The 26487-nt window shown below is 42.4% G+C and overlaps 1 protein-coding gene, 1 long non-coding RNA gene and 11 other non-coding genes across 43 annotated transcripts; all 13 read left to right on the forward strand.

Moving 5' to 3' along the window:
• Positions 1-845: 845 nt before the first annotated feature.
• LOC125532331 (uncharacterized) lies at positions 846-4965 on the forward strand. 26 transcript variants are annotated; one of them, XR_015604719.1, is made up of 6 exons: positions 849-1070; positions 1176-1980; positions 2292-2388; positions 2543-2628; positions 3080-3832; positions 4615-4965. XR_015604719.1 is itself a non-coding variant. In XM_087526139.1 (6 exons), the coding sequence occupies exons 1-4, from the start codon at positions 1159-1161 to the stop codon at positions 3164-3166; spliced, it is 537 nt and encodes a 178-aa protein (XP_087382265.1). In that variant the 3' UTR covers positions 3167-3627; positions 3735-3832; positions 4615-4965. The 26 variants fall into 26 exon arrangements, 3 of the variants coding, with proteins under 3 accessions (XP_087382265.1, XP_087382262.1, XP_087382266.1); XR_015604721.1 differs by having other exon boundaries at positions 1176-1430; positions 2557-2628; XR_015604707.1 differs by having other exon boundaries at positions 850-1070; positions 2557-2628.
• An 11246-nt stretch (positions 4966-16211) lies between these two features.
• Positions 16212-25535, forward strand: LOC125532318 (uncharacterized). Of its 6 annotated transcripts, none has more exons than XR_015604746.1 (4): positions 16212-21495; positions 21580-21775; positions 22749-24738; positions 25009-25535. It is a non-coding gene; the product is annotated as an uncharacterized LOC125532318 (long non-coding RNA). The 6 variants fall into 6 exon arrangements; XR_015604747.1 differs by having other exon boundaries at positions 16213-21495; positions 22749-23579; XR_015604745.1 differs by having other exon boundaries at positions 16214-21495; positions 22749-22874; positions 23442-25535.
• Positions 16445-16540, forward strand: LOC125532325 (small nucleolar RNA snoR26). Its single transcript, XR_007293994.1, has one exon. It is a non-coding gene; the product is annotated as a small nucleolar RNA snoR26 (small nucleolar RNA).
• Positions 16607-16691, forward strand: LOC125532326 (small nucleolar RNA snoR27). The gene has a single exon (XR_007293995.1). It is a non-coding gene; the product is annotated as a small nucleolar RNA snoR27 (small nucleolar RNA).
• Positions 17128-17226, forward strand: LOC125532328 (small nucleolar RNA Z103). Its single transcript, XR_007293997.1, has one exon. It is a non-coding gene; the product is annotated as a small nucleolar RNA Z103 (small nucleolar RNA).
• LOC125532329 (small nucleolar RNA Z161/Z228) lies at positions 17343-17432 on the forward strand. Its single transcript, XR_007293998.1, has one exon. It is a non-coding gene; the product is annotated as a small nucleolar RNA Z161/Z228 (small nucleolar RNA).
• Positions 17642-17728, forward strand: LOC125532324 (small nucleolar RNA U31b). Its single transcript, XR_007293993.1, has one exon. It is a non-coding gene; the product is annotated as a small nucleolar RNA U31b (small nucleolar RNA).
• LOC125532322 (small nucleolar RNA Z107/R87) lies at positions 17781-17884 on the forward strand. Its single transcript, XR_007293991.1, has one exon. It is a non-coding gene; the product is annotated as a small nucleolar RNA Z107/R87 (small nucleolar RNA).
• LOC125532327 (small nucleolar RNA R30/Z108) lies at positions 17933-18028 on the forward strand. Its single transcript, XR_007293996.1, has one exon. It is a non-coding gene; the product is annotated as a small nucleolar RNA R30/Z108 (small nucleolar RNA).
• LOC125532321 (small nucleolar RNA snoR31/Z110/Z27) lies at positions 18220-18315 on the forward strand. Its single transcript, XR_007293990.2, has one exon. It is a non-coding gene; the product is annotated as a small nucleolar RNA snoR31/Z110/Z27 (small nucleolar RNA).
• Positions 18402-18482, forward strand: LOC125532323 (small nucleolar RNA snoR77Y). Its single transcript, XR_007293992.1, has one exon. It is a non-coding gene; the product is annotated as a small nucleolar RNA snoR77Y (small nucleolar RNA).
• On the forward strand, positions 18541-18721 carry LOC125532330 (small nucleolar RNA Z112). Its single transcript, XR_007293999.2, has one exon. It is a non-coding gene; the product is annotated as a small nucleolar RNA Z112 (small nucleolar RNA).
• LOC125532320 (small nucleolar RNA SNORD14) lies at positions 18935-19055 on the forward strand. Its single transcript, XR_007293989.2, has one exon. It is a non-coding gene; the product is annotated as a small nucleolar RNA SNORD14 (small nucleolar RNA).
• Positions 25536-26487: the final 952 nt, after the last annotated feature.

Below are 26487 nucleotides of genomic sequence, written 5' to 3' on the forward strand. Positions count from 1 at the left end.
AGCCAGGAATGCTTAGAACATGAAATCGAATGGCCAGGAACAAATGCTGGGATAGATTTGGCTCATGAATGTAGAAGATGAATATACTGGGCAGGAATTGAACCAATGTTTTTCCGTTAGTGGTGTAAGGCTATATAAATTCAGTAGCTGAAACGAGATCAATAAATTGACAAAAAAAAATTTTGCATGAAACAAAATCAATAATTGACGAAAAACATTTCTGCATGTAAATCAAATGCTTATGATCACAGACAACTATTTATGTCAATATAATATCTACTGTACTTGTACTCTCCTTGAGCATGATTTCTGTAGAATAAGAATAATAAACAATATAAAGAAAGAAACAAATCAGTAAATAAACAATTACCCTAATCCATGCCGTTAATGAATCATCGTACATCTTTTATTCCAAACAACAACATGCAGCAGAAAAATTAGGCCATAATTATGGCTATAGAAATTGGGTACCTGAAACAAAACAAAAACAGACCAATTAAGCAAAATAATGATACAATGCATATCCATGCAATGACATGAGAACGATTGCATCAAAAGCTAAGAGCAATTTTTAGAAGAGAAAGGCAAAGTTGTTGCTCAAACGGCAGTAAGTAGCCAAGAAGTAATGTCTGAAATTTGGATAAATTATTTCTCTTAGACGAACAGAAGTCAAGGACACACAAATGCATATCCAATGGACGCAGCGATTCGGTGCTCGAGCTCAGCTGCTCCCGAAATCGCTAGCGTTGGCTCATGTATGGGGATTCGCAAAAACCGGTCTGTCGCGTCTGCACCGAGACAGCGAAAAAAGGGATACGCCGCTTATACGGGAGCGAACAGTGCAGCCGTGCGGGCCCAAAACGTATGGGTGAGCCCATGTCCGTGTACCAGGCCGTCTACCTTTTGAGCTGAGCCGTGGAACAATTACGTCGGAGCGAACCTGAGCCGTTCTGGAAGCCTGCCGCCGGCACGGACGGCTGCCCTTCCCCAAGGCTGCGGGAGGCTGCGGTTCCTCCGGCGGCCGGCGATGCAAGATGCTGGGCTTGAATCCTTCTGGATGCGGTCGACCAGTAAGTCAACCCTGCCCGCTTTGGAGATCTACCCTTGCATGTGCCCCCATGACAGAGCCGTCGGCTGACGCCGACTTCGCTGCCCGCCATGGCCGTGGGTTGCAGGTTTCCGGTGCGAGCGGAGTTCGCGGACAGCCTGGAACATCCAGATCCGGTGGCTCTTAAGGTGCTCCCGCGACGTGATGCCACCCCTGCTACGCCGGCGGATTCGAATGCTGGCTCCGGGTGCAGGCAGCACGTTGGTTGCGCTAGCCCTGGGAGGACGCAGGGTGAAAATCGCTGTCGACGGCCGGGCTCTCCGACGAGGTCTGCGCAGTCCACCCACAGGGTAAATCCAGAGGCGCCGGGATGGACCAAAAGGTACAACTTGAATCCTGTCCTGTCTAACTGTTACTATTTTTTTAGCAAATGGTGCGATTTTCTTGTGCTATGCTCGCTGAGATGTTAGTGGTGTGTGTGATTTGCCGAACAGAAAAGATGAAATTGCTAGTTCATGTGATGTATGGTTGAGATCAGTAGGAAAAGTTATCCGCTGCAGCACTCGTTTGGGTCTGTTTCCTACCGATGGTTAGTTACATATTTTGTTCTTGTTTGTAAATTCAGTTTACATCTTGGGAGTGTGCCACCGGACAGAACGCCGTGTCCATATAGATGAGTGCTTTAGAGCAGTCAATTCGCAAGTATGCCCTGCTCCCCGCTCGTCGCAGTCCTGGCATCCCGCTTGTCCCCACATGCGTCGTCTTTCTGTCTCCGCCGGTGCCACCACTACTCCTTGCTCGTTGCTGCCAGTCGAGCAAGATGTCCGGTGCTGCGGTGGACAAGCACAAGACGCCAACGGAGGAAGAGAATAAGAATCCGGCGTGGGAGGATGAGGAGGACAAGGATCAGGCGAGAAAGGAGGTGGTTATAGGTCTGATACTTAGCATGATTTATTTTCAGTATTCTCTGTAGTTTATAAGCAGCAAATGCCACCAGGGAATGCTCCATGTTGTAAGAAATTTGTGAACTCTGAACCTAGTCAAGTGCTTCTACTACAAGGTACTCCCTCCGTCTCATAATGTAAGACGCTTTTTAACACTAGTGTAGTGTCAAAAAACGTCTTACATTATGGGACGGAGGGAGTACTATATAGGTACCTGATATTTGGAAACTGTCAAATCCCTTTACCCGCTCACACAATATCCCTGAAACAGCAACTGTTCCACTGATTTTCTGAAACAGCAACTGTTACAATGAAGAAAAAGCCATCACTGGTTTGTCACAGCAGGTGGGTGCAGGAGATGATGATGATGCGCTGCTAATATTGGACTTGCCAGGGGTAAGCTCATTTTCATACTCAAGAAACATGCTTGTGGCCCTAACAAGTAACACTACCTGACATTTTCTTACTCTTATGCACATGGACAGTATGTATAATGCCACCTGAAGCATTTTGGTACTGCATGTCAGTATGTGTAATGATTTATTTTTAGTATTCTCTTTTCAGCAAAGGGTCATTTTTGTGGCAGCCCAGAGATAGGAAAACTGTGTCTAGTCAAGACCTGCTTAGCAACAAAGAGTAAGTGGCATCTCCAGAGAATTGAAGTTAATAGATACTAAAGTCCCCATGCTACCTGCTTGTTTTAGTGAAAGGACCAAACCAAATATCCTTCATTTTTAGTACTAGTACATGCCACTCTTAATTTTTATATAACCATTAATCTCAATTGGTGAAGATTATTACTCCATCTGTTCACTTTTGTAAGTCATTTTAGGCAGCTGAAATTAAACTGTTTTAAGTGCTGTCCTAAATGTCTAGGACGTCTTATAGAAGTGAACGGAGGGAGTAGTATCAATCTATACACTAGCTTTTTTTCATCAGTGCTCCCTAGCTGCATGTCCCAGTTCAGTACACGTGCATGTCCGCATGTTTGCTAGCTGCATGTATTGTTATTGGAACAAATGATCGGCATGAAAAAGCTTGATATAAGCTACAAAGTAAATTCCTGAAACTTTGTTCTAATATTCAGGACAGGTCTTCAGAGCAGCTGCCATTGACTTGGAAAAGTTCAGGACTAAAATTTGATGTTCAGGAGAATCAAATTCATCGTAAATAAGGGGCTGCCATTGACTTGTCCTTCATCGCAAAGTTCAGGAGAATCTGAATGTATGTTCAGAACTATGAAATCTGGTGTTCAAGCACATGTTCAGGATGTGAAATCTGAAACCTGAATCTGATGTTTAAGCTAGCAGTGATGTATGCTCACTGAAATTATGTTAGTTTTAAAACTGCTCGTTGCTGCATTTGATAAACTGAATCTAGCGCTGTATCAAATGGACCGAAGATTTGCTTGTTGCTGCAAGTCTGAATGTAGTTTTAACATGAGGTAATATCACTGGTGGTCATACAACTTGCGTTGGATGTGCAGTTTAGTGCTAGAACTATCAAAATACGTTTTTCTGGTCATACAACTTGCATTTTGGTGCACATACGGTCATTCCCTCCGTATCCGCCGCTGGCACGTATGCACGGGGCCACTGTCAGTGAGCGAAAACATACTGAAGCAACCCGCATGTGGTAAACTTGCACGGACGCCCCTCAACTTGTTTCTATGTGCGCAAAACAACCCCAAAATCGCTGGCCTTTCAGTTTGACTCCCACCGCTTCGTTTCCTGATCGTACAGAGGCAGAGGCTGAGGGGTCGGCGCGTCACGGCGGCTGTCGTCAGAGGAGATGAGTGAACCGCGCCGTCGACGTCCGGGCGAAGTAGCGCCATCGTATGGTACGCCTGCCCCCTCGCTGGTCTCCGCCATCTTGTTTTGTTCCTCTGCTCGCCGCTGTCTTCTTTGTGCCGTCGTCTTCCGTTGTGCCAAGTTAGGTTGGTGTCTACGCCCTTAGGGTTCTTGGCAGATGTTCGATCGCGCTAGGGTTCAACTCCCCTGTAGCCATTAGATTTCCAAGGTGAAACTCCCCTGTTTGCAAATCGACCTAGGGTTTAGGAAGGGGTTATGAAAGGACGCAGTTTTTTGTGTGTAAAAGTATGATAAATTCGTTGTTTTCGCTATGGTTTTATGATATGATCCTGTTTGGTTGGATTATGTAGCTGAAATTGTGTGATGTTTCCGAGATGCAAATAATGTTGTTTGTACTCTGAATTTCTGAAAAAAAATGTAGTAAACTGAATTTTTTTCACACTGAAGGCGTGTACTCTGAATCTGGCACTTAAATTGCTATTTCAAGTATGTGTGTTGTACTTGTAAGGAGAATTAGGTGAATATGTTAACTGAATATCAAGTATGTGTGTTGTACTTGTAAGGAGAATTAGGTGAATATGTTAACTGAATTTCAGGTATGTGTGCTGTACTTGTAAGGAGAATTAGGTGAATATGTTAACTGAATTTCAGGTATGTGTGATGTACTTGTAAGGAGAATTACGTGAATATGTTACCTGAATGTCAATTCCTTCTGTACTTTTGTTGTACTGATTTAGTTGCTAACAGAATTTTTTGTTCATTACTTTTGTTGTACCCCGTTTACTGAATATCCATTATTTTAACAATGCAGGTGATTTTGATGGAGCTGTCAACCAAGAATCACCTCTCTTCATGCAGGCTGAAGAGGAGGTAATTGTGAGCCAAAATGCACCACAAGATGCTCTGTTTCGTGAAGGCTGGCCCGAAGACCTGCATGATTTCCTTTTGTTGTAGTTTTCATGACCGTGTGATCAAGTTCATGAATGAACTTTTGTTAGGCATGAATGATCAAGTTCATCAATGATCAAGTTCATGAATGAACTGCTCCTTTTGATGGGGTTAAGCACTGCTCCTTTTGATCGCCTTTTTATGTTATCAAGACAAGTGAACTTGTAGTTTCGAGCAACATATATTCCTGTTAATTATGGATGATGTTCTGTCAGTTTCAGACTGTTTCAGATTTCTGTCGAGCAACATATTGATGGTCCATGTGTGTACAATCTTCATGACAGTTTCAGATTTTTGTCTTATCTTCATGGTTCAATTCTGTATAAAGTTGTGCCAAAATTCAGTTGAAAACTGTAGCAAAATTCAGTTGAAACCTATGCCAAAAATTCAGTACTGAACTGTGCCAAAATACTGTCCAAAAATTCAGTAAACGTTGTGGCAAAATTCAGTACTTGTGTGTACAATCTTCATGACAGTTTCAGATTTTTGTCTTATCTTCATGGTTCAATTCTGTATAAAGTTGTGCCAAAATTCAGTTGAAAACTGTAGCAAAATTCAGTTGAAACCTATGCCAAAATTTCAGTACTGAACTGTGCCAAAATACTGTCCAAAAATTCAGTAAACGTTGTGGCAAAATTCAGTACTTGTACAGACATCCAAAAAAAGAGTGTCCAAAATTCAGTTGAAACCTATGCCAAAATTTCAGTACTTGTACGGACTTGCCAATATATTACTAGAGTGTACAATCTTCATGACAGTTTCAGATTTTTGTCTTATCTTCATGGTTCAATTCTGTATAAAGTTGTGCCAAAATTCAGTTGAAAAGAGTGTCCAAAATTCAGTTGAAACCTATGCCAAAATTTCAGTACTTGTACGGACTTGCCAAAATTCAGTTGAAAACTGTAGCAAAATTCAGTTGAAACCTATGCCAAAAATTCAGTACTGAACTGTGCCAAAATACTGTCCAAAAATTCAGTAAACGTTGTGGCAAAATTCAGTACTTGTGTGTACAATCTTCATGACAGTTTCAGATTTTTGTCTTATCTTCATGGTTCAATTCTGTATAAAGTTGTGCCAAAATTCAGTTGAAAACTGTAGCAAAATTCAGTTGAAACCTATGCCAAAATTTCAGTACTGAACTGTGCCAAAATACTGTCCAAAAATTCAGTAAACGTTGTGGCAAAATTCAGTACTTGTACAGACATCCAAAAAAAGAGTGTCCAAAATTCAGTTGAAACCTATGCCAAAATTTCAGTACTTGTACGGACTTGCCAATATATTACTAGAGTGTACAATCTTCATGACAGTTTCAGATTTTTGTCTTATCTTCATGGTTCAATTCTGTATAAAGTTGTGCCAAAATTCAGTTGAAAACTGTAGCAAAATTCAGTTGAAACCTATGCCAAAATTTCAGTACTGAACTGTGCCAAAATACTGTCCAAAAATTCAGTAAACGTTGTGGCAAAATTCAGTACTTGTACAGACATCCAAAAAAAGAGTGTCCAAAATTCAGTTGAAACCTATGCCAAAATTTCAGTACTTGTACGGACTTGCCAATATATTACTAGAGTGGCCTGGGGGGCATTCGAACCCAGGACTTGCCAATATTACTAGACACCGTACAGCCAGTTGGGTAATGAGCCGATTCTAGCTATATATCTACACCCGCCTCTTTTCTATAGCAATCTCTGTTATCTCTCTCCTCAGCTCCGATGCCCGTACGCGTGACAGACAGACGAACCACGCGGCGGCTAGACCAGCGACCAAGTCCATCGAGCCCACGACGTCCGAGCTCTCGCAGAATCGCCGTGCAGGAGCAGGCGACATTCGACGCCGCGCAGGCCGCCCAAAACGCCAACGACGCCGACTATGTGCCGCACGACCAAGTCGTCTTCGGCCTGTTCCCGCCTTTGTAGGGGATGTTTTGCGCACATAGTAACAAGTTGAGGGGCGTCCGTGCAAGTTTACCACGCACGGGTTGCTCCAGTATGCTTCCGCTCACTGACAGTGGCGCCATGCATATGTGGCTTGCCACACCAGCGGCGGATACGGAGGGAATGACCGTATGTGCACCAAAATGCAAGTTGTATGACCAGAAAAACGTATTTTGATAGTTCTAGCACTAAACTGCACATCCAACCGCTCATCTTTTGAATAGTCCCCACGACGACGTCCCTGCATAGCAGCGTGCATCCCGGCACCACGCCTCGACGGCTCGTCATCGGTTGCCTTGGCCATGACGACTCCTTCGTCCACGACAGCTGACCTGGCTCTCGGACCGCCTTTGACATGGAAACGCATCCGCCTTGTTTCAGATCGATTCGCCGTCCCTTCATCCTCTTGTCTTCCTCTCCCCTTCGACCTACACAGAGCACCCAAACAGGGAGCTGAGGAGCTAGCGGCGTGGAGGCAAGGATAGTTGCAAGGATCGAGGAGGAGATGGTTGTGCCGCCGGCAAGGTGCCCTCTCTCTCTCTCTCGACGGCGGCGGACCTAGGTTACACTCGCTCACATTGGGAAGGGTGGGGGCGATGGGCTCTCGTACAGTGGAAAAACTGGATCATACTATACATGGGCTTCATCCAGCTGTCGGGCCCGATTAACCAGAATGCTTGGATTTTTCTACGGGGATAGCTTCCCTCGGCCAGTTACCAATCAGACGGTCAAGGAAGACCAGATCATGTGATCCAACAAAGGAAAAGGCACATAGCTTGAGAGGCCTCAAAAGGCGCTCAGTTATAATGTATCTAAATAGGTGCATTAAGATAACGGGAATGTTAATGCCCACACGTATGGGCGTTGACCATCTCGACCACACGCATCCATCACCGTCCAGTACTATATGCACGAATCTTGACACAATCTGGCTGATTTTCTGTGCCATGTAGAACAAGGCGTGTGTATGGTGTGTGACATAGTTCTCCCACACATCCGTTTTACCACACGGAGGGGCCGGTGTGTGGGCGTTTAGCAGTTCACCCCCACACAAGTTTTCAGTCACGCACAAGGACTGGTGTGTGGGCATTTGCCATCTCGCCCACACGCCCGTCTCCTCTCCCACACATAAGCTGCTAGTTGCCATGTGTTTTTGCAGCGCACATGGCAACTGCCTCTAGTGTGCTTTATAAGCAGGTGGCAACTCTCTTTTTTTACCCGAGTTGCCATGTGTTTTTGCAGGGTACACGGCAACTGCCTAGTGTGCACGTAAGCAGATGGCAACTGTCTTTTACCGAGTTGCCATGTGTTTTTGCATGGTACATGGCAACTGCCCCAACGTGCACGTACATGGCAACTGCCCTAACGTGCACGTAAGCAGATGGCAACTCTTCCTTTTTACATGGCAACTGCCCTAGCATGCTTGTGAGCACATGGCAACTCTCTTAACTGCCTAGTGTTAGTATGTGGCAACTCCTAAAGTTATGAAATCATGGCAACTACATTAGATCAGACCATACATGGCAACTGTAGTTGAGCAACCATGGCAACTGCAGTTGTCCGACATGGCAACCGTAGTTCAGCGACATGGCAACTGCAGATAAATGAACATGGACGAGGGTCTGGACCATGGCAACTGCGGGCGCGCGGTGGGCGTCACGCGTCGCGTGCGGGACCAGAAGGGTACGAGGCCTGACATACGGGCGTGTGGGCGTTATCAACTTCGCCCACACGCACGCGTGTGAGAGGGTTCAGGAGGGAAAAAAAGATGTGTGTGTGCATTAGTTGTTTTGCCCACACGTAGGTGTGTGGGCTGGTTGCTGTCCATGCCACACGAGGCGTGTGGCACAACTACCCGATGCATCACGTGTGGCAGTTATCGGGACCCTAAGATAAACATGATAATATAGTGATATCCCAAGAAATAAACATGTTCCAACAAGGAACGATCTCCAAGCTTCACCTGCAACTAGCAACGCTATAAGAGGGGTTGAGCAAAGCGGTAACATAGCCAAACAACGGTTTGCTAGGACATGGTGGGTTAGAGATTTGACATGAAAATTTGGGAGGCATGATAAGCAAGTGATAGGTATCGTAGCATAGGCATAGCAAAAGAGCGAGCATCTAGCAAGCAAAGATAGAAATGATTTTGAGGGTATGGTCATCTTGCCTGCAGAGTACTCAGAGTTGCCTTGATCCTCGCAAACGAACTCAATGGGCTCCTCGTTCACGAACTCGTCTCCCGGCTCTACCCAAGCAAGAACAACAAGAAAAAGGAACGCAATCAACCACGTGCAATGCTCAATCAACATGATGCAAACATGGTATGATATGCGGGATGCGATATGTGATGCATATGCAAGATTTGCAAAGGAATGATTGAAACTGGCCTCAACTTGGAAATCCAAGAGTGCCACTGAAATGGTGAGGTGATTTCGGTTGAAATCGATATAAAGATCACCGGAATCGAATGCACGGTTTAGAAATGGCAAGCAAAACAAATATGGCACCGGTCTGCGATAATCAGCAAGTAGCCATCTAAATGCATCAAGATAAATATGCTACATCACTCAAATATAAAAACAAAATACATCGCAGGGATCCACTCATGAAGCTTGACAAAAGATGAACACTAAACTACGGCTAATTCATCCATTAACAGGTTCAAACAAGCATGGCAAAAGTACAAATGATAACAGGTTTCAGACTTAGTTAAATTAACACAAGTCTGGAATTTATCAGCAGGAAGTAATCTTTAGAGCATGAAGCTATATGCTACAGGAACTTAACATGGCAAAGCAAGGCATGGCATGAAGCTACTCTAAGCACTTAACAAAAGTCCCTTAGTGACCTTGAGCCAAAAGGGATCCGACAATACAATTGCAAGCATGTGAACATAGCAAAAACATAAACAGATTCAGACTTGGTGAAAAACTGGAGCATACAAAACAGATTTGACAAGTAGGCATGTTTACGAGCTCGATGCACTCACTACAGAGCATGGCATGACAAACTAAGCATACATACATCAAGAAGGCATGGCATAGGAGCTAGACATGGCAAGAACAACAACATAGCATGCACGGATCAATAGCAACATCCTCGGCAAAATCGCTAAACATGTCAACAATCTGGCAGGATCATTTTATATCAAAAGTAGAGCTCGATTGACTCAAGTTAGGATGCTCCATAAATGCAAACAAAGACATGGATGGATAGAGCACCACAATATTAACAAAACATCCTTACTGATCATCCTCAAAAGAGGCACGGATCACTAGGAAACAACATGAACATATGGGATAAAAGCAAAAACAGGACAAGGACTTAGTGAAATTCTAAGTCCCTGAAATCAGTATCATTGAGTAAGCTACTTTGCATGCTTGTCCTAGTCACCACAAAGATCACAAAAATACATGGCAAGCACCTCTGTAAAGATAACATGGCATTCTACAAAACACATGTAGAGCTCAGGATCATAGCATGCACACATTAATCATGGCAAAAATGATAAAAGGCCATTTCCTGAAACAGATCTGAAATATTCCTCACATAGCCCTCTTCCAACAGCATTTCGGGCATCAAGATGAGATCAAATGAAAATGATGCAATGTGATGAAATGATGTAGTCGTCGAGACGAACATTTTGATATGCTACACGCACGAATCGGAGCTACGATGATAGAGTTATGGCATGACAAAGATAGCAAAAATGCTAGGATTTAGGGACGAAAAGTCAACCGATCTCCCAGATCCAGATGTGGATCCAGCCGTTACTGTAGTAGCGCGGCGCTCGAGGTTCGCCGGAGACGAGGGAGAGGACGAGGCAGCTGGCGAGGAAGTCGGACGTCGCTGGAGCTGGGTCGGCGGCGCCGGTGCGGTGGAGGCGCGAGCTGGGCGGCGAGCCGGAGTGGCGGCCCCCGGCGACGAGGCGGTGACAGGGCGCCGGGCGGCGGAGCCGGCGACGTGCTCGGGCGGCGCGGGCGTGGAGGAGAGGCGAGGCTGACCGGATGGGCTCCGAGGGCCCTCCTCGGGCCTGGCGGGAGGAGGCGGCCGGCCATGTGGCGGCCTCTCAGTGGTTGCGGTCGGCGGCAGAAAAACGTCCGGCCGGATCCGACAATGTCCGGCGGCGCGCGAGTGAATTTAGGGTTAGGGGGACAAAAGAGATCCAGGATTTTCGGAGGGGAGGCTATTTATAGAGGTAGAGGGGGCTAGGAAGCTCCAAATGGAGTGCGGTTTTCGGCCAAGCGATCATGATCGAACGCTCTAGACGATGGATGGGTTTTTGATGGGTTTTGGCCAAATTGGAAGGGTGTTGGGCTGCAACACACACGAGGCCTTTTCGGTCCCTCGGTTAACCGTTGGAGTATCAAACGAAGTCCAAATGGCACGAAACTTGACAGGCGGTCTACCGGTAGTAAACCAAGGCCGCATGGCAAGTCTCGGTCCAATCCGGAAATGTTTAACCCCCACACATGAAAATATGTAGAAAGGACCACCGGAGGACATAGGAGCGCCGGAATGCAAAACGGACAACGGGGAAAATGCTCGAATGCATGAGACGAACACGTATGCAAATGCAATGCACATGATGATATGATATGAGATGCATGACAAAGACAAAACACACACGAGACAAAAACCCGGCAACGAGGAAATAAAATAACTTGGCGCCGGAAACGACAAGAGTTGAAGTACATATAAGGTAAATTACATCCGTGGTGTTACATAAGCTTCCTTTTGAACACCCACTTACATCCTAATGGTCGACAACCATAAGGACGATCAGTGATCTCCCATGTCCTGTTAGCCAAGATGGAATTCATCTCACTACGGACCGCATCCTTCCAGTAGTCAGTATCCGGAGATGCATAAGCTTCTGAAATGGTACTGGGAGTATCATCATCCACGAGGTACACGAGGAAATCATCACCAAAGGACTTTGCAGTCCTCTGTCTCTTGCTCCTAACAGGAGCTTCCTCGTCATCCTCCGCGGAACTCTTATCACTTTTATGTTCATAATATTCCATCAGAATAGCAGGTTCATGAGTCTCATCAGATTTCAGTCTAGAATTGCTTTGCATATCTTTCATGGAGAAAATATCCTCAAAGAATGTAGCATCCCTAGACGCTATAATTGTACCGACCTTCTGGTCAGGTACCTCAGATTTCACCATTAGAAATCTATAGCCAACGCTATGCTTGGCATAGCCAAGAAAAACACAGTCCATGATCTTTGGTCCCAACTTGCGCTTTTTGATTATCGGCACATTGACTTTCGCCAAACAGCCCCAAGTGCGCAAGTAAGAGAGTGTAGTTCTTTTCTTTTCCCATTGCTCATAGGGAGTAGTCTCATTATCCTTTGTGGGAACTTTATTCAGGACATGATAAGATGTCAATACAGCCTCCCCCACCATGCCTTAGATAAACCCGATGTATCTAACATGACGTTAACCAAATCAGTTAGAGTACGGTTTTCCATTCGGCAACCCCATTTGACTGGGGTGAGCAGGGAGGCGTCCTCTCATGAATAATACCATGTTCCGCACAGAATAAATCAAACTCATTAGAAAAGTACTCTCCACCACGATCAGACCGGACTCGTTTTATTTTCTTCTCAAGTTGGTTCTCAACTTCAGCCTTATAGACTTTAAAGTAGTGTAGAGCCTCATTCTTAGTATTTAACAAATACACATAGCAGAATCTAGTGGAATCATCAATCAGAGTCATGAAGTATTTCTTTCCACCTTTAGTCAACTCACCATTCATCTCATAGAGATCTGAATGTATGAGCTCTAGAGGTGCCGGGTGTCTCTCCTTCGCAGTCTTGTGAGGCTTACGAGGTTGCTTAGCATGCACACACGCATGGCACGTAGAGCCTTTGGCTAAAGTGAAACTCGGGATTAAATCCATCTTAGCTAGCCGCGTCATACAACCGAAATTTATGTGACAAAGACATGAATGCCAAACCTCAGATTCGTTCACATTAGAATGAATTTGGTTCACGACTTTTTTACAGAAATCCTCCATGGAAAGGCAGAACAAACCACCACAATCATATCCTTTTCCAACAAATAGTCCATACCGAGATACGACTACTTTGTTAGACTCAAATACTAACTTAAACCCTTCTTTACATAGAAGGGAGCCACTAACGAGATTCTTCTTTATGGCGGGGACATGCTGCACGTTCTTCAGTTGCACGATCTTTCTCGAAGTAAACTTCAGATCTACCGTGCCAACACCATGAACAGAAGCATGCGAGCCATTCCCCATCAGGACGGAACAATCTCGTGCGACCTGGTAGGAAGAAAACAAAGACACATCAGCACACACATGAATATTGGCCCCAATGTCAATCCACCAATCGGTAGACTGACAGACTGAAAGTATGGTAAACAGATTACCATACCCAGATGTCGCATCATTGTTGCTCAGAGTAACATTTGCAGACTTGGAGTCCTGTGCTGGCTTCTTATACTTGTTTGCCCAATGTTCATCTGAACCACAAGTAAAGCAGCCATCTCTCTTTTTGTCTTTCTTCTTACCCTTCTTCTTAAAGGTAGTATTCTGTTGGACAGAGTTCTTTCCCTTGAACTTGTGGAAATTCTTTTGCACCACATTGGCGCTAGAAGAACCCTCTGCCCCTTTCACGTGCGAGTCCTTTGCTCTCGAGTTCTGCTCAACACTGAGATGACCAATGACATCCTCAACAGAGAATTCACGTCTCAAGTGTTTGAGAGAAGTAGCAAAGTTCCTCCAACTAGGAGGGGAGTTTTACAATAATGCAACCCGCGACAAACATGTCCGGTAACTCACACTTCAGGAGCTCCAGCTCCTTAGCAATGCACTGTATCTCATGAGCCTGGTCCAATACAGAACGGTTATCAACCATCCTGTAATCATGGAACTGCTCCATGGCATACAGCTCACTGCCAGCATCAGTTGCGCCGAATTTGACTTCGAGCGCATCCCACAAGTTTTTGGCAACACCCATATGAATATAGGCGTCAACCAACTTGTCTCCAATCACACTCAGAACTGCTTCCAGAAAGATTGTGGTTGCCTCTCTAAACGCCTTCTCCTGTTCAGGAGCAATCGTTTCTATGAGGGACACACCACCAACTCAGAACACGTTCATCGTTGTGAGCCACAAGGTGGTCCTAGTCTGCCAACGCTTAAAATGCGTCCTGGTAAACTTTTTCGGTTTCAGAGTAGCAGCAAAGCCTTGAATCGAAAAGTGCCTAAAATAAGGTTTTTGGATTGTTGGAAATATTAACACTTTTTTTATTAGACTTATCCACGAGTAAACAGTATGCATCTCATAGCGATACCTAAGCATACTAGCACGTACATAACATAGACTCGAACCTTCTATGAGCAGCACATATAGCGGCAAAAATAAGCTTCGGCTCGTTCCCGCAACCCGCGGCGTGCGCGCGCGTCGAGGCGTGGCGAGGCGGGCGGCGGAGGAGGAGGAGCGCACGTGTACCACTCCTCTTTCCAAGCCCCCAATGGCAAGTGGTAGAGCAGTCCTTATAAAGGGGTCTCAACTCTCCTCAACTAGTAAGGTGGGACTAAACTTCCCATCACCTGCCATCTCATACATGAGCCTCAAGATTAACCAGGGATTAGTGTCTTATATGGGCCTAAACCCATCCATGGTGCAACAAAATATACATAATTTTTTCCAAAATCCTCCATGCAAAAAATGAAAATCTTATATTTTCAGTATGAATCTATTGTTCCTGAGAAGAGGGAAATTTGTAATTATTTTATAAACTTCCAACCTTAAATCTGATCAGTTTGCCCAAAAGAACAACAAGCCATTCGGTTCCAGCGTAAGCCTGCTAGACTCCCAGGCCCATCACGTGCCACCCGACCGTCATTGCCGGACCATCAGAGAAGTTCTTATGTGATACTCCATCCATTCCATAATATAAGCTGTTTGTTTTTTTGGGGGTAATATAAAACGTTATTACATCATATGAGTATCCTGGATGTACTGACATCTTATATCATGGGACTGAGGAATATCATTTAGAGTGCCTCTTAAAACCCCGCCACTGTTGTATTATGGTTGGGCGCGACCAGCTCCATGATGGAGTATTATTTCACTAGCTAATTCATAGATGTATAACTTCACAATTATTGTTATTTTATCATGTGTGCAGTGTCAAACATGTGTCATTTATTGGACGTTGAGGGTTGATGGCCACTCTTTATCTTGTAAAATGTCTGAAGATACACGAGCTTAGAAGGCATTGATGGAATATCTATACCACTATATAGTATATGAATAACTTTGAGTATTGATTGTTGGATGAAGTTGATCCAACGGTTGAGAGGTGGCAAATCCGAGTGCTCTTGGCCATTGGATATTCTTCCCACCACATTGGATTTTGCCACGTATACTAATCTAGAATATTCCACACCTGTGCTTATATGCACAATCATGAAAACAAAAGGCAATTCTCCTTTGTTCTAACTCTTCCATACTTCAATTCTTCAAGGTTTTTCTATGATAAAAGCATCACCATTCATGTTCATTCTATCATTTACGTTGTACAATATGCACATAACACACACACTTCTCATTTGTTCTAGACTCTTCTATACTTTAGCTCTCACAAGTTTTGCTCTTCCAAAAGAATTGACGTTTTTTGACTTGAACTTGTTCTGTTTTGGTTCAAAGCCAATGTGGCATCTTTCCCAAACCCAATTTTCTTTGCAAATGGAGTAATCAATTGTTCTTATATATTTCATTCATTGGAGCTAATTTTGTGTAGCATATACTGCACAATCATCAAATATTATGTAGTTATAATTTGATTTTGAATGAGATGGGAGATGCGATTTAAATCTACATATTAAATTCATTTGTGTGTGTGACCCGAAATGTATATGTTTGCCTGCTATAATGTGGTACATTTACGTGGTCGCACTTCACTCTCGTGTGGCACGTGTAACTTGCTAGTACTTTTAGAAGAGGAAATTTAGTTATATTTATTTTTTAAAATATATCACCCCTTGAAATTTGAACATCCTCTTTTTTCCTTGAACTATAAACTGTCCGTCATCATATCTTTAGATGGAAGCACAAGTTGGATAAATTCTTGGATGCGCTTGGGACAGAGTATACAACTACAATATGATTTTTTTTTAAAACTTAGAGAAACAAAAAAATGGTGATAAACTATGATATGCAGTTGCTTCTAGTCGCCGATTTATTGTAGTACCATAAATATACATAAATTTTCCAAAATCCTCCTAGAAAAAATATGAAATTTATATATTTTTAGCACAAATATATGTTTCTTTTTTAGGGGTACACATATATGTTTCTGAAATTTTATAATTATTTTTAACTTTTTTTTGAGAGAATGTAATTATTTTAACTTCCAGCCCTAAATCTGGCCGGTTAGCCCAAGAGAATAACAGCCCATTACAGTTCCAGCATAAGCCCGCTAAGACTCCCAGGCCCATCACGTACCGCCTGTAGTCCGGCTACCCCGACGTTTAGGGTTAGGACGCCTCCTTTATAACCTCAGAGAGAGCCACCCAGCCGCCGTCATCGCCGAGCCACCGATCCGTTCGCATCAGGTGACGACCGGATCCGCCGTCGCCGTCGGCGGCATCCGAACCCGGCGAGTTACGCATACGCTGCTTCTTCTCCACGCTATCCGCCCCTTTATTTTCCTACTTCTGGTTCCTTGCCGCGAGATTTAGATTGCATCTGCCGTATTTGTTTTGTTCTCGGGAGCATCCGTGATGTTACATCCACTTAACTCATCCTTGCACTTTGAGTCTCGGCAGTGAAGAAAAACATTGGGGAATTTGTAGTCTGAGATGCTCTCATGTTCTTGCTTTTGTTTAGATCTGTCTGCCTCTTTTCCCCCGTGGATTTGCGTTGCTTCAAGTCGTGGATCCCTGATGTTATTGTTTACTGCGTTATCTTTCTCGAACTTCTAAGTAATGAGGAAAGCATTACCTACTGAGATCCAAGGCACGTTTGACGTTTTGTTTTCTATGATCAACTTTTTTCCTCTCTGGGCAATACTAGCTGTTTACTTCATTGTTTCTTTTGATATTTTTTGTTTCGTTTCTGATATTTCTTTGAATTTTCTGTGCTTCGTCATCTGGTCATTGGGAGGATCAGTCTGATCGGTTTCCAGTGGACTCGTTCCCTTGAAGCAACATTAACCTGTTGTATCCTGAGCTACCTACTTTGTGTCCTAGGATGTGTCTCTCCAAAGGGCGCCGTGGCTCTTACATACATATCCTAATTATAATTAATATGTCACTCTACTCTGCTTATTTGATTGAATCGACTTACTGATGATTTGGTGATTTGATATCTTTCTCTACTGTAGTTCTATTTGGTTTTATATGTTTTTCTTCTTTTTAGTTTCTGTTTAGAGATAGTGTTCAGAATTATTCGGATGGAAGTGAGGATCCTTTCCCCAGCTGATCGACAATGATTGTACTGTGCGCAAATGTTATCCTTTATCAGAGGATTCCAAGCCAGAAATCTGATCCATCCACTTCAAAAATATCTCTTATGTTTTCTTAACGGCCCTTTATCTTTATTAGTATTTTCATTGGCATATTTCGAATGGAAATTTCAGTGTCAATTCAAATTTGATTAATACTGTGGTGTGCACATGATGAGAAACCATATGCAACTCACGACGGTCGTCTGAGACACTCTGTGTGTAATGGTGCATTCATATGTTATCTGATGCCTCTTCTGTTTCTTCAGTTTGTTGGTGATTTAGGTTCTCCCGTGGCTTCAGTTTCTTTGTTTGAGGAGTTGATTGCATTTCTTTTTCATTCATACAACTTGTAATGTGGCACCCGGTAGCAGTTGGAAGCAAGCAAAAGAGATTTGTAGCTGCGCAGCCGTTAGCCTAGAAGAGATGTGGCCCAGTCTTAGGTCGGCTTTGTTGTAGTTATGAGGATGATGATTTCAAATTTGTCGCCCCAGTCTTAGGGTCCGCTTAGGTTGGTCTGTGCTGATTGACATACTACTTAATCTGACCTGGCAAATCTAAGTTTGAACAGTTGTTTGATTTTCTTTACTTAAATTCCTAGTGATGGCAGTGACGATTTGCAAATATTCAAGCTCAACAGACCAAATCACAGGTTTTCTCTCAAGAGTTGATTTGTATGCCGATTATCCCGCTGAACTGAGCCATCTGATTTCCTTTATTTTTAATGTGCGGTTCATTGTTTGTTTCCTTTTGGAGTGGTTGTGATGAGGAAAACAAGCTCCCTCTTCTGAAAGCATTGACGACATTGCTGGCACAATCGAACCAATTAAAAATTGCCACCACTGAGCAACTACATCTCCAATCTTTTTGGTTGTTATTTTTGCTTTTCAATTTAGATGATCTGTTTGTATTGCGAGGGTTTATTGATGCATAATAACACTTGATCTTGAGGGGTTGACATGAGTTGGCTGTTATGTCATCTTCGCAACTGAATCCATTAGAGATCAGTTTTTTATTATTTATTTTCTTCTTGATGTTGTCAGTGTCATGTGATGAAAACTTATTCTATCTTAGGACACCTTCTGACACAGTGCTGATTTCCTGTGGATGAGAAGGCTTTTATGTTCTGATGATACGCTATATTTCTTGGGCACTATCTTAGTTTTGTGTTGTTGGCTAGTGTGCAGCCTTTTCTTTCACACTAGTGACCTGTAATTTAATTCAAGCCTATGATGATTAGCTTTATGTTGGAATTACCGTCTGATTCTGAATGACGATATTTTTGCGGCTTTCTGAGGCATAAAGCGAGAGCTCAATATTTTTTATTATTTAATTGTATTGTTATTTTTTTCAGCTTATATTATCCCAGTGAAGATTCTTAGACCAGGAAGTGCCGTATGACACAGTAAACAACAGCTGTTACTCACCACTGCATGTGTCCTCCTTTGGCTATAACCTTTGTGGTTTGGTCAGGGCTGGAATATCCATTTGCAACTGGTTTGGTTCATCTGTGTACCTGATTTTAAATGGGTCTCTGAGGGATTCTGTTGTAATTGTTTAATCTGTTCTGTGTGATAGGAAACCTGAGTCTATTTTGGTTGGTATACACTCTCCAGAGCTGGTTATTGTGGTTGATATATTTTTGTAGTGGCTGGTTGGTATACACTCTCCAGATCTGGTTATTGTGGTTGATATATTTTTGTAGTGTCTGACAAGTTCTAGTCAATATGATTTGGTCAGTTTTGGGGATAAGTTACGGTGATGATGATAAATTTAAGGCTTGTTTCTCAAAACATTCGCAGATGCCGCCTAAGAACTTTCGCCCAGCCAGGCTTGAGAGCTAATGCTGCTAATTCCTTCCTTGGATGTCTGAGCCTTATTAATATCCTTGCTTTGTTGTCTTCCGTTTGATTGTCTTATCTTGTTTTATGTGTGGAGCGCTGTTTCAAAGTTTGGCTGCTGTTCTTGCATCCATGTTTACAACGCTCCTGAGATGTATTCAGGTGGTGCTTAGAGCACAAATCCGTCCAGATGGATCTTGGGTTACGCTCGCCCCCAAATTCAAGTTTAATCTCTGTTTCTGTTTTTGTTGCATTATGTTGTCTGTAATTATAGTGGAATCTTAGAATATTTCTTCTGGTTTCGATGTGTATTATTATGTTGTTTCCTTTGTTTTCACTGAGATTTTGTTTTTTGATTCTTGAAAGAATCTTATGGAACATAAAATATCTATCTAATCTTTAATTTACTTTAGATGTGACTGTCCAGCACTGATATCTCCCATAGAATCAAAGTATTAGCCTGTCAGAGTGTTGGTTTTTATGTTTGATGGAAACTTGCATTTCCATTTGCTAGTTAAACTCAGCTTAGACGCCAACCGCATTTCAGGTAGAAAACTCTGGAGCACTGTTCTGTTCAGTTTTTGTGGACTGTATCAGACAACAGTACAACCTGTCTACTCCTTTTCTGTGAGTGGCGTTGCTCTGTTTTGAAGCATTGGTTTCTATAAATCAGTCCATAAAATGTATTTCATGTTGTTGAAATAGAGGTGATGTAATGATATTTTTGCAGTTGCTGGTTTGGTTATCTACGCTGATAAATTTCACTACTTGAAGTTCTTATTTCACAATCATAACAGCTTGCAATTTGTTTGTCTGCAATAAGTTATGTTCTGCCATGAAATAAGAAGTAGTCAGGACCGGAAATAGAACTAAAATGGATCATTTATGCTTGTCTTGTGAGCACAATACTCTGATCTGGGTTGTACTGAGAGCATATCATTGATGCTGTCCATTTGTGAGCATATCTGTCAATTGGAAATCAGTTTAATGTAGTGCAGGTGGCAAAGGAGTTCAATTGAACTATCAAACTGAACTGGCTAAACGTATGAGAGATCAATGAAGGAATTGTAGTGCAGGAGGAGATTAAATAAATTAACTGAAGCAAACTGGTACATAAAACTAAATTAAAAATCAAAGGAGATCAACTAAACTTACTGGATTGAACTATGGCCCAAAATAAACACTTGACATAATGGAAATGTTCTAGATGCTTGCTTCTTTAGGATCACTCAAGTACATCACCAAAACCCCGTAAGAACATCATCTATGATTGGTTCATGTGAATTAAGTAAAAAAGTAAGGTTTTTCACATTACCATATCCTTGGTTTCTAAAGAAACTAAGAGAAATATTACCATGAACAGTTGATTTCTTAAGTATTACACGACTTCCCATTGTCCCTAGAAACACAGTTAAACTGTCGCACAAAGGGCGCCCTTTTACCGTGTGAGGTGAAAAAAAAACTGAAGGAGAGAAAAAAAAAGAGAGAAATGAATCGTCCTCCTTTCCCAATCACCATTCACAACCGCCTTGGTTCCTCCCCCTCCCTCATGGCCACGGTGGCGCGAGCGCTCTGATGCTGGTTCAAGCTGCTTGAGGCGGCTCTTACCCTTGTGCCGACGCAATGGACAAGGTGCCCTCTCCATCACTTCTGCGTGTGTGTTTAATTTGGAGTTGGTCCTCTGTTCAGAAAGATCCCTCTATTCTCTGTTGCAGGAGAATATATACCTCTGTTAGTGGAGCAGCCCCCCTAGCCCTTCTTCAGCCATGGAGGAGCGAATCCCCTTTCTTATCCCCTTATGTGATGTGTGCCTCTGCTTGTAGAGGCGTGGAGAATTTTTCAGTGTATGTTGGCCATTGAGGCATGGCAATTTCTAAAGTGTTATCCTACTGGCATGCCACATCTTTTAGTACTCGGAGAGTTTTATCTACCGTGAGGATTTTTGCATTATTTATATAATCTACACTTCCTATAGTTAATTCCTGACAATCAGGTTGCTGTTAAACTTTTCTTCATATAAGAGAAAAGGTTGTTTCTACATTTGCATCCAATCCAACATTGAATTAAAAAAATGTGCATCTTATTTGGTTATTGGCCTTTCTAAATTAAAAAATGTGCATATTTATGTATTTAAGAAAAGGATATGCGCATGGTACCGAACATGAGAAAAACACTGTTGACCATATCTCGAATCAAGTTATTTGGTGTATTTCAGGCCAAGCATGTTTTTTTTTGAGAAAACGCTGTATTGAAAAGAGAGATAGCTAATTAGAGAACAAAACACTATGGCGGCAAATGAGATTATCGAGCTGTTCTACGAACTGATTGTTACATGGCTTCCGATCATTGCCAAGCAGAAGTATGTATCTTGCAACATTTCCTTGCCTTCAGAATTGACTGTACAGAAAACTAGGACCTAAACTTGTGCTACTGGCCAACCATTTCTTCAGGGAATGCCGAGCGGACCTGAAAGAAGGTATCTGCAGTTTGATATTTGCAAAGTCATTCGTTGTCACTCCTGCATGTATTTTTTGCTCACTTCTGAATCGACGATGTTCAGCTAATTGAGGAAGTTGTCAGTCATCTCTGGACTACACCATCAAGTTCCAAAGCGAAGATTTGTGCAAACAGTACAAGTGTGTCTAAGATTATGAGCAGTATCAATACTTCAACTTGACATGATTTAAGATGCTAGTCCTATTCTAGATAAATTTTCCAGTGGAAGCTCACAAGAATCTATTCTTTGTCAATGGAAGGTAGACAATTTCCTCAGACCTGTCTGGAGACACCTGAATTTACAATTAAACTATTCTATGTTGCTTATTATTTCATCTTCTATCTACACGTTGCAAATTTATGTTGAGGAGCTTGACACAGAATTGGTATATCCCATAATAATTAATTTGTATTGCTCAAAGAAAGGCTTGGGTTTTTTTTCACTAGCACGGATGAGCATCAGCTAATGGTTCATGTGAATCAGGCTAATGTACCAAGAACAACTACACCTTTTACATGTTGAAGACGGGGTGTAACTTGTTCGACTATATTTTCTGCGTTCCCTGCATCTGCTGCTTTGTACCTTGACAGGGAATCAAGAATTGTCCCCACCTACAAATTTATCAAACATGATAAGCAGTTAAGAACCCAATAGCAAGAACTACATCATACTCTGTTCATCCATTCAGAGCAGTCAGAAGCTTTGTCAATGTATATCTTTGTAATCTCAAAGATCGGATGAACACTGCTGCGTTGAATCTCTGCAAGAGCAGCAACAACATTTGCAACCACCATAGCATTATTTTCAAAAATTAAGTCTTTGAGGGCCTCTAGAAATCCTCTGCCTCCAGTAGCTCAGCATTTATATCATGTACTAAACTCTCCAGTTTAGTTTTCGCGGATATAAGATAATATGGTATGTAATCAAGAGATTCATTTTAAATTTGGATTGTTCACATGTTTACTGAAAGCATATATGCTCTATTATGTGGAGTTGATTTTTCTCTTTTTAGCACCATCTATCTTGGAATTAGATTTGATACTATAAGAATATAATGATGACTATTTCTTGATGGGTACTTGCTGCATGATTTTTCCAGTGCATGTCCAAGTCTACATGTGAAAGGATCTTGCTTGATTCCGTTCTACTGGTTCATTGGATGAATAAACTCACACCTTGCATGGCCAAACTGTCAGCTGATGTTTCTAATAATTATGTTTTTGTCATTGCAGGAGATTATGGAGTGTAATTCTTCAGATGCAGAAATGTCACATTTTGCTGAGGGTTCCGAGAGTACAATACAAGCCAAAATCAAGACTTTGGATTCTCAAACATACAATTTGCATGTGAATAAATATGTAAGTTTGCTATGCATGATCCTATCACAAACTATGGTTACAAGTTTCTCTCTGGGAACTCATGATGTGTTGTTTGCATTATTTGTGTGATTTTCTGTTGTACTCTGTAAAAACTTGGCTGTTTCCATGCAATATTTATTCATAATCAGTCTGATTCCTGCGACGTCCTCCTGTTTTTTCAGTGAAATTACTGTTGTATTCTGATTTTGACAAGAAATTTACAGATAACTGTATAGCAAATTTCCACTATTCCCATAAGTAATTTTGAGAACACACCAGTACATCCATATTTCACAAGCAATGTGTTAGTTGGATGCCATTTAGTATTATGCCTTTATGCGGAACATTAAGAGTTACATGAGTTGGCACCTGATGTGCTGGATATTCCTGTCATAACTTCAACATGATTTGCCTTTTAGTTTTTTTCTGACAATCTCTTGATAGAGCTTTGTTTCATTTTTTTCTAAGTTAAAGACAGATATATATAGTGTTGTTGTGCTCATCGTCTAGGAAACTGTTATGTTGAAAACATTTTATACTGATTTGATGTGGCAAATTTACTTGTAGATAAATACATGTTGTCTGGTCCAAATACTGATTTATTTGATGTGAACGAAGATGGTTTGGGTGGCAATCCAAACTTTTTTGGATACTCTGAAAACACCAGGAATGATGTATTGCCAGCACTTGAGAGGAAAACAGGAGGTTCTGGTTCTATTTCTGCTCTTAAGGAACTACTGGCCGTTTGACTCTCTGCTCATTAAACTGGTAGTGTATAAGATGTGCGAAACATTTTGCAGTGCACTCCCATAATATAAGAGCGTTTTTGACACTACACTAGTGTAAAAAATGCTCTTATATTATGGGACGGAGGGAGTAGTTTTTTAAGCTGGGCCAAGTCCTCTAGATGGTTCGGGAGGCAATGAGACTTATGCTCAAGTCAGTTAGCAGTTTCATTCTTCGAGTTGTTTGACCTGATATCTGTAGTGTTGACATCATACATAAACCGAGAGAATGAAATGTCTCAGATCATATGAAGGTGATTGATCTTAGCAGAAAAAAATAGTGAAGTACTACACTAGTGTCAAAAAACGTCTTACATTATGGGATGGAGGGAGTACAATATATTTATCCTGCAATTTTAAGGATCTCAATGACCATAATAAAGGGACGTGGTAAAGCTTATTCTGAAAGATTACTGCGCATTTGCCCCCAACAAGTAACTGATTGCGCTGGGCATTTTTAGTTCTTTTACCCCTTTCCCAGTTCATTGGCATGGTATTATGTTACCGTGCTGTCATTATCTGTATTAATGTTAATACTTCAGAAGTGTTCAATTTATTTATCATTTTACATATTTAAAGGTGACTGAGGGCTGTGATGATGTGGACCTACCAGTTCCTAGGAAATTAAGATCGATGTGCTAATCACTGCATTTGATGTCTCATACAACTAAGAAAAGGGATAGTTTGTCCCTTTCTCTTTCCATCTTTACGTATTGATTTGCAGATTGCATAGGAGCATCTGTGACTAATAGTTTTTAACAAAAAATCTAACTTAGCTTGTCCCTGAATATACTATTGATGTTGGTGTTTCTACTCTTGGGACATCCACGGTTCAGATGTTCTCTTAAGCCATTGGCATGTATCTTCTGTCTAAAAAATGCTCTTTTACTTTGTTCTAATACAGGACTTAAAGTTGCAAGTGAACTATGGGTTCTTGTAGTCATCGAATTTTTTCACGAAGGACTAAGTGCTTGCTGATACTTTGCTAGCACTATCCCAAATACCACCAGCTCCAGCTGACATGGCGACGGAGCTAGATATCTCAAACATAAATATTGCCTCATCTTCTTGTTTAGAAGGTTGATCATAATTTCCTGATATTGTCTATTGCATACTAATAACTGAGAATTCCTCTTCAAATTAACCAGGCCAGTTTGCTATGTAGCCAGCTCTTACTGAATCGATCTATGTCAGCTCATGCTCTCAAATTGGTCAAGAGGTCATTGTGTGTTGAGTCTTATCTACAGATTAATTGTTTTGTTCAACCCAACAGTCTTATCCACATATATCTAACCACATTGGGAGTTCTGAAATCTTTATAGTTGAATTAATCCTCATACATATGGCAGGTGCAGGAGGTACAATGTAAGCAAGCAGGGCGGTCGCGATCATGCTGCCCGTCGGCCTTACCACTGGAGATTCAGGCGAGAACCGGCGCCCCCACCATGCCTGTTGCCTGTTGGTGACGCTCACGCAGGAATCCAGAGGCAGCACCTTGGTCTTCTCCCTGTGAACACCACCTCTCCGACGATGCAGCCGCCATCCGAGGGTGGCGGGACCGATGCCACCGTCCATGCCATGTTCTGGCTGATCCCCCAAGGCTCCTCACCTACGTCCAAAGGGCAGCACACAACCAATGGTACTGCTGCCATGACGACACCCACCTCTGTGTTGATTGAGCTTTTCGACCTGCCCGGAATGGACAAGGTCATTCGGGCATCTGATTTTGATGTGCCATTTGCTCTGTTTGATAAGAAGTCAAGTGTAGCAACATGAACAATTGTGTTACAGAAACTGTGCTACCAATTGTTTGTAATAGATGTTCCCTTTTGTCCTGATTTATGGATACGAGGTAGTAAGAAGTACTATTGTGTCAGCCGTCACTGACTGAGTAATTTATACTATGATACTTATACCATCACATCTGAACTACTGATCAATCCCTACTAAAATGTACTCCCTCCATTCTACAATGTAGTGCTTTCTCTATCTCCGTGCTTCAACTTTGACCATAAATTTAACTACGAAGACCGATTGTGGCGGGAGCAAAAATTATATCAGTGAATTTGTATTCGAAAGGAGTTTTCAATTATATAATTTTTTCTCCCGCCGCAGTTGGTCTTGTTGGTTAAATTTATGGTCAAAGTTGGACCTCGAAAAGCGCGGGTGCACTATATTTTGAAATGAAGGGAGTACGAAAGGGGCACCCGTAACCCTGGCATCGCAGAGCTCCCTTTCAGGTGGCGCGCCCCAGCTGCTAGTGCTCGTACAAGGGACATGTAATGTGAAAGGGGCAGTAAGGGAATAAGTTGTTCTTAGGGACATGAAACAATCCATGTAATCTTTTGCTAGAAATTGGGAAACTCATGCCAGAGAAAATAAGCATGCAAGCAATAGTACTTGGACGACTGAGATGTATTTGATCTCTCATGAGAAATAACAAATTGGGTGTTGTATCACTTATATATTGGAATCATGGCGAGTGCTTGCCTTCAACCAGATCCAGTTCAAAACAATCTGGTAATGGAAGATGGATCAGTTTCAAAACATTTTGATAATGGAAGATGGATCATTTTCAAAGCAATTTGATGTGGAAGATCAACAAATTTCAAGATAAGAGACAGGGTAATGTCGAGGAGAGCAGCTCGTCCCTCCGGCGACCGATTCGTTCCTGGAGTGTGCCGGCAGAGTAATGTCTGCGGGGATGAGCGCCACATCTCTGTGGACTGCACCAACCCGACCAGATGCACGAGATGCCGCGGGGAGAATCACACCTCCCACGGGTGCACGCGCCCCCGGAGCCCGCCGTCCCAATCGCCGCCGCGCCG

Source organism: Triticum urartu, chromosome 1A (assembly GCF_056163025.1).
Source record: "Triticum urartu cultivar PI428250 chromosome 1A, HENAU_Tu73, whole genome shotgun sequence".
Taxonomy (NCBI): Eukaryota; Viridiplantae; Streptophyta; class Magnoliopsida; order Poales; family Poaceae; genus Triticum; species Triticum urartu.

Coding starts and splice junctions, on each gene's coding strand:
- LOC125532331 (XM_087526136.1), top strand. CDS start 1,159: ATGGCCGTGGGTTGCAGGTTTCCGGTGCGAGCGGAGTTCGCGGACAGC. Junction 2,389..2,542: donor TAATATTGGACTTGCCAGGG/GTAAGCTCATTT, acceptor ATTTATTTTTAG/TATTCTCTTTTCAGCAAAGG. Junction 2,629..3,084: donor GACCTGCTTAGCAACAAAGA/GTAAGTGGCATC, acceptor TATTCAGGACAG/GTCTTCAGAGCAGCTGCCAT.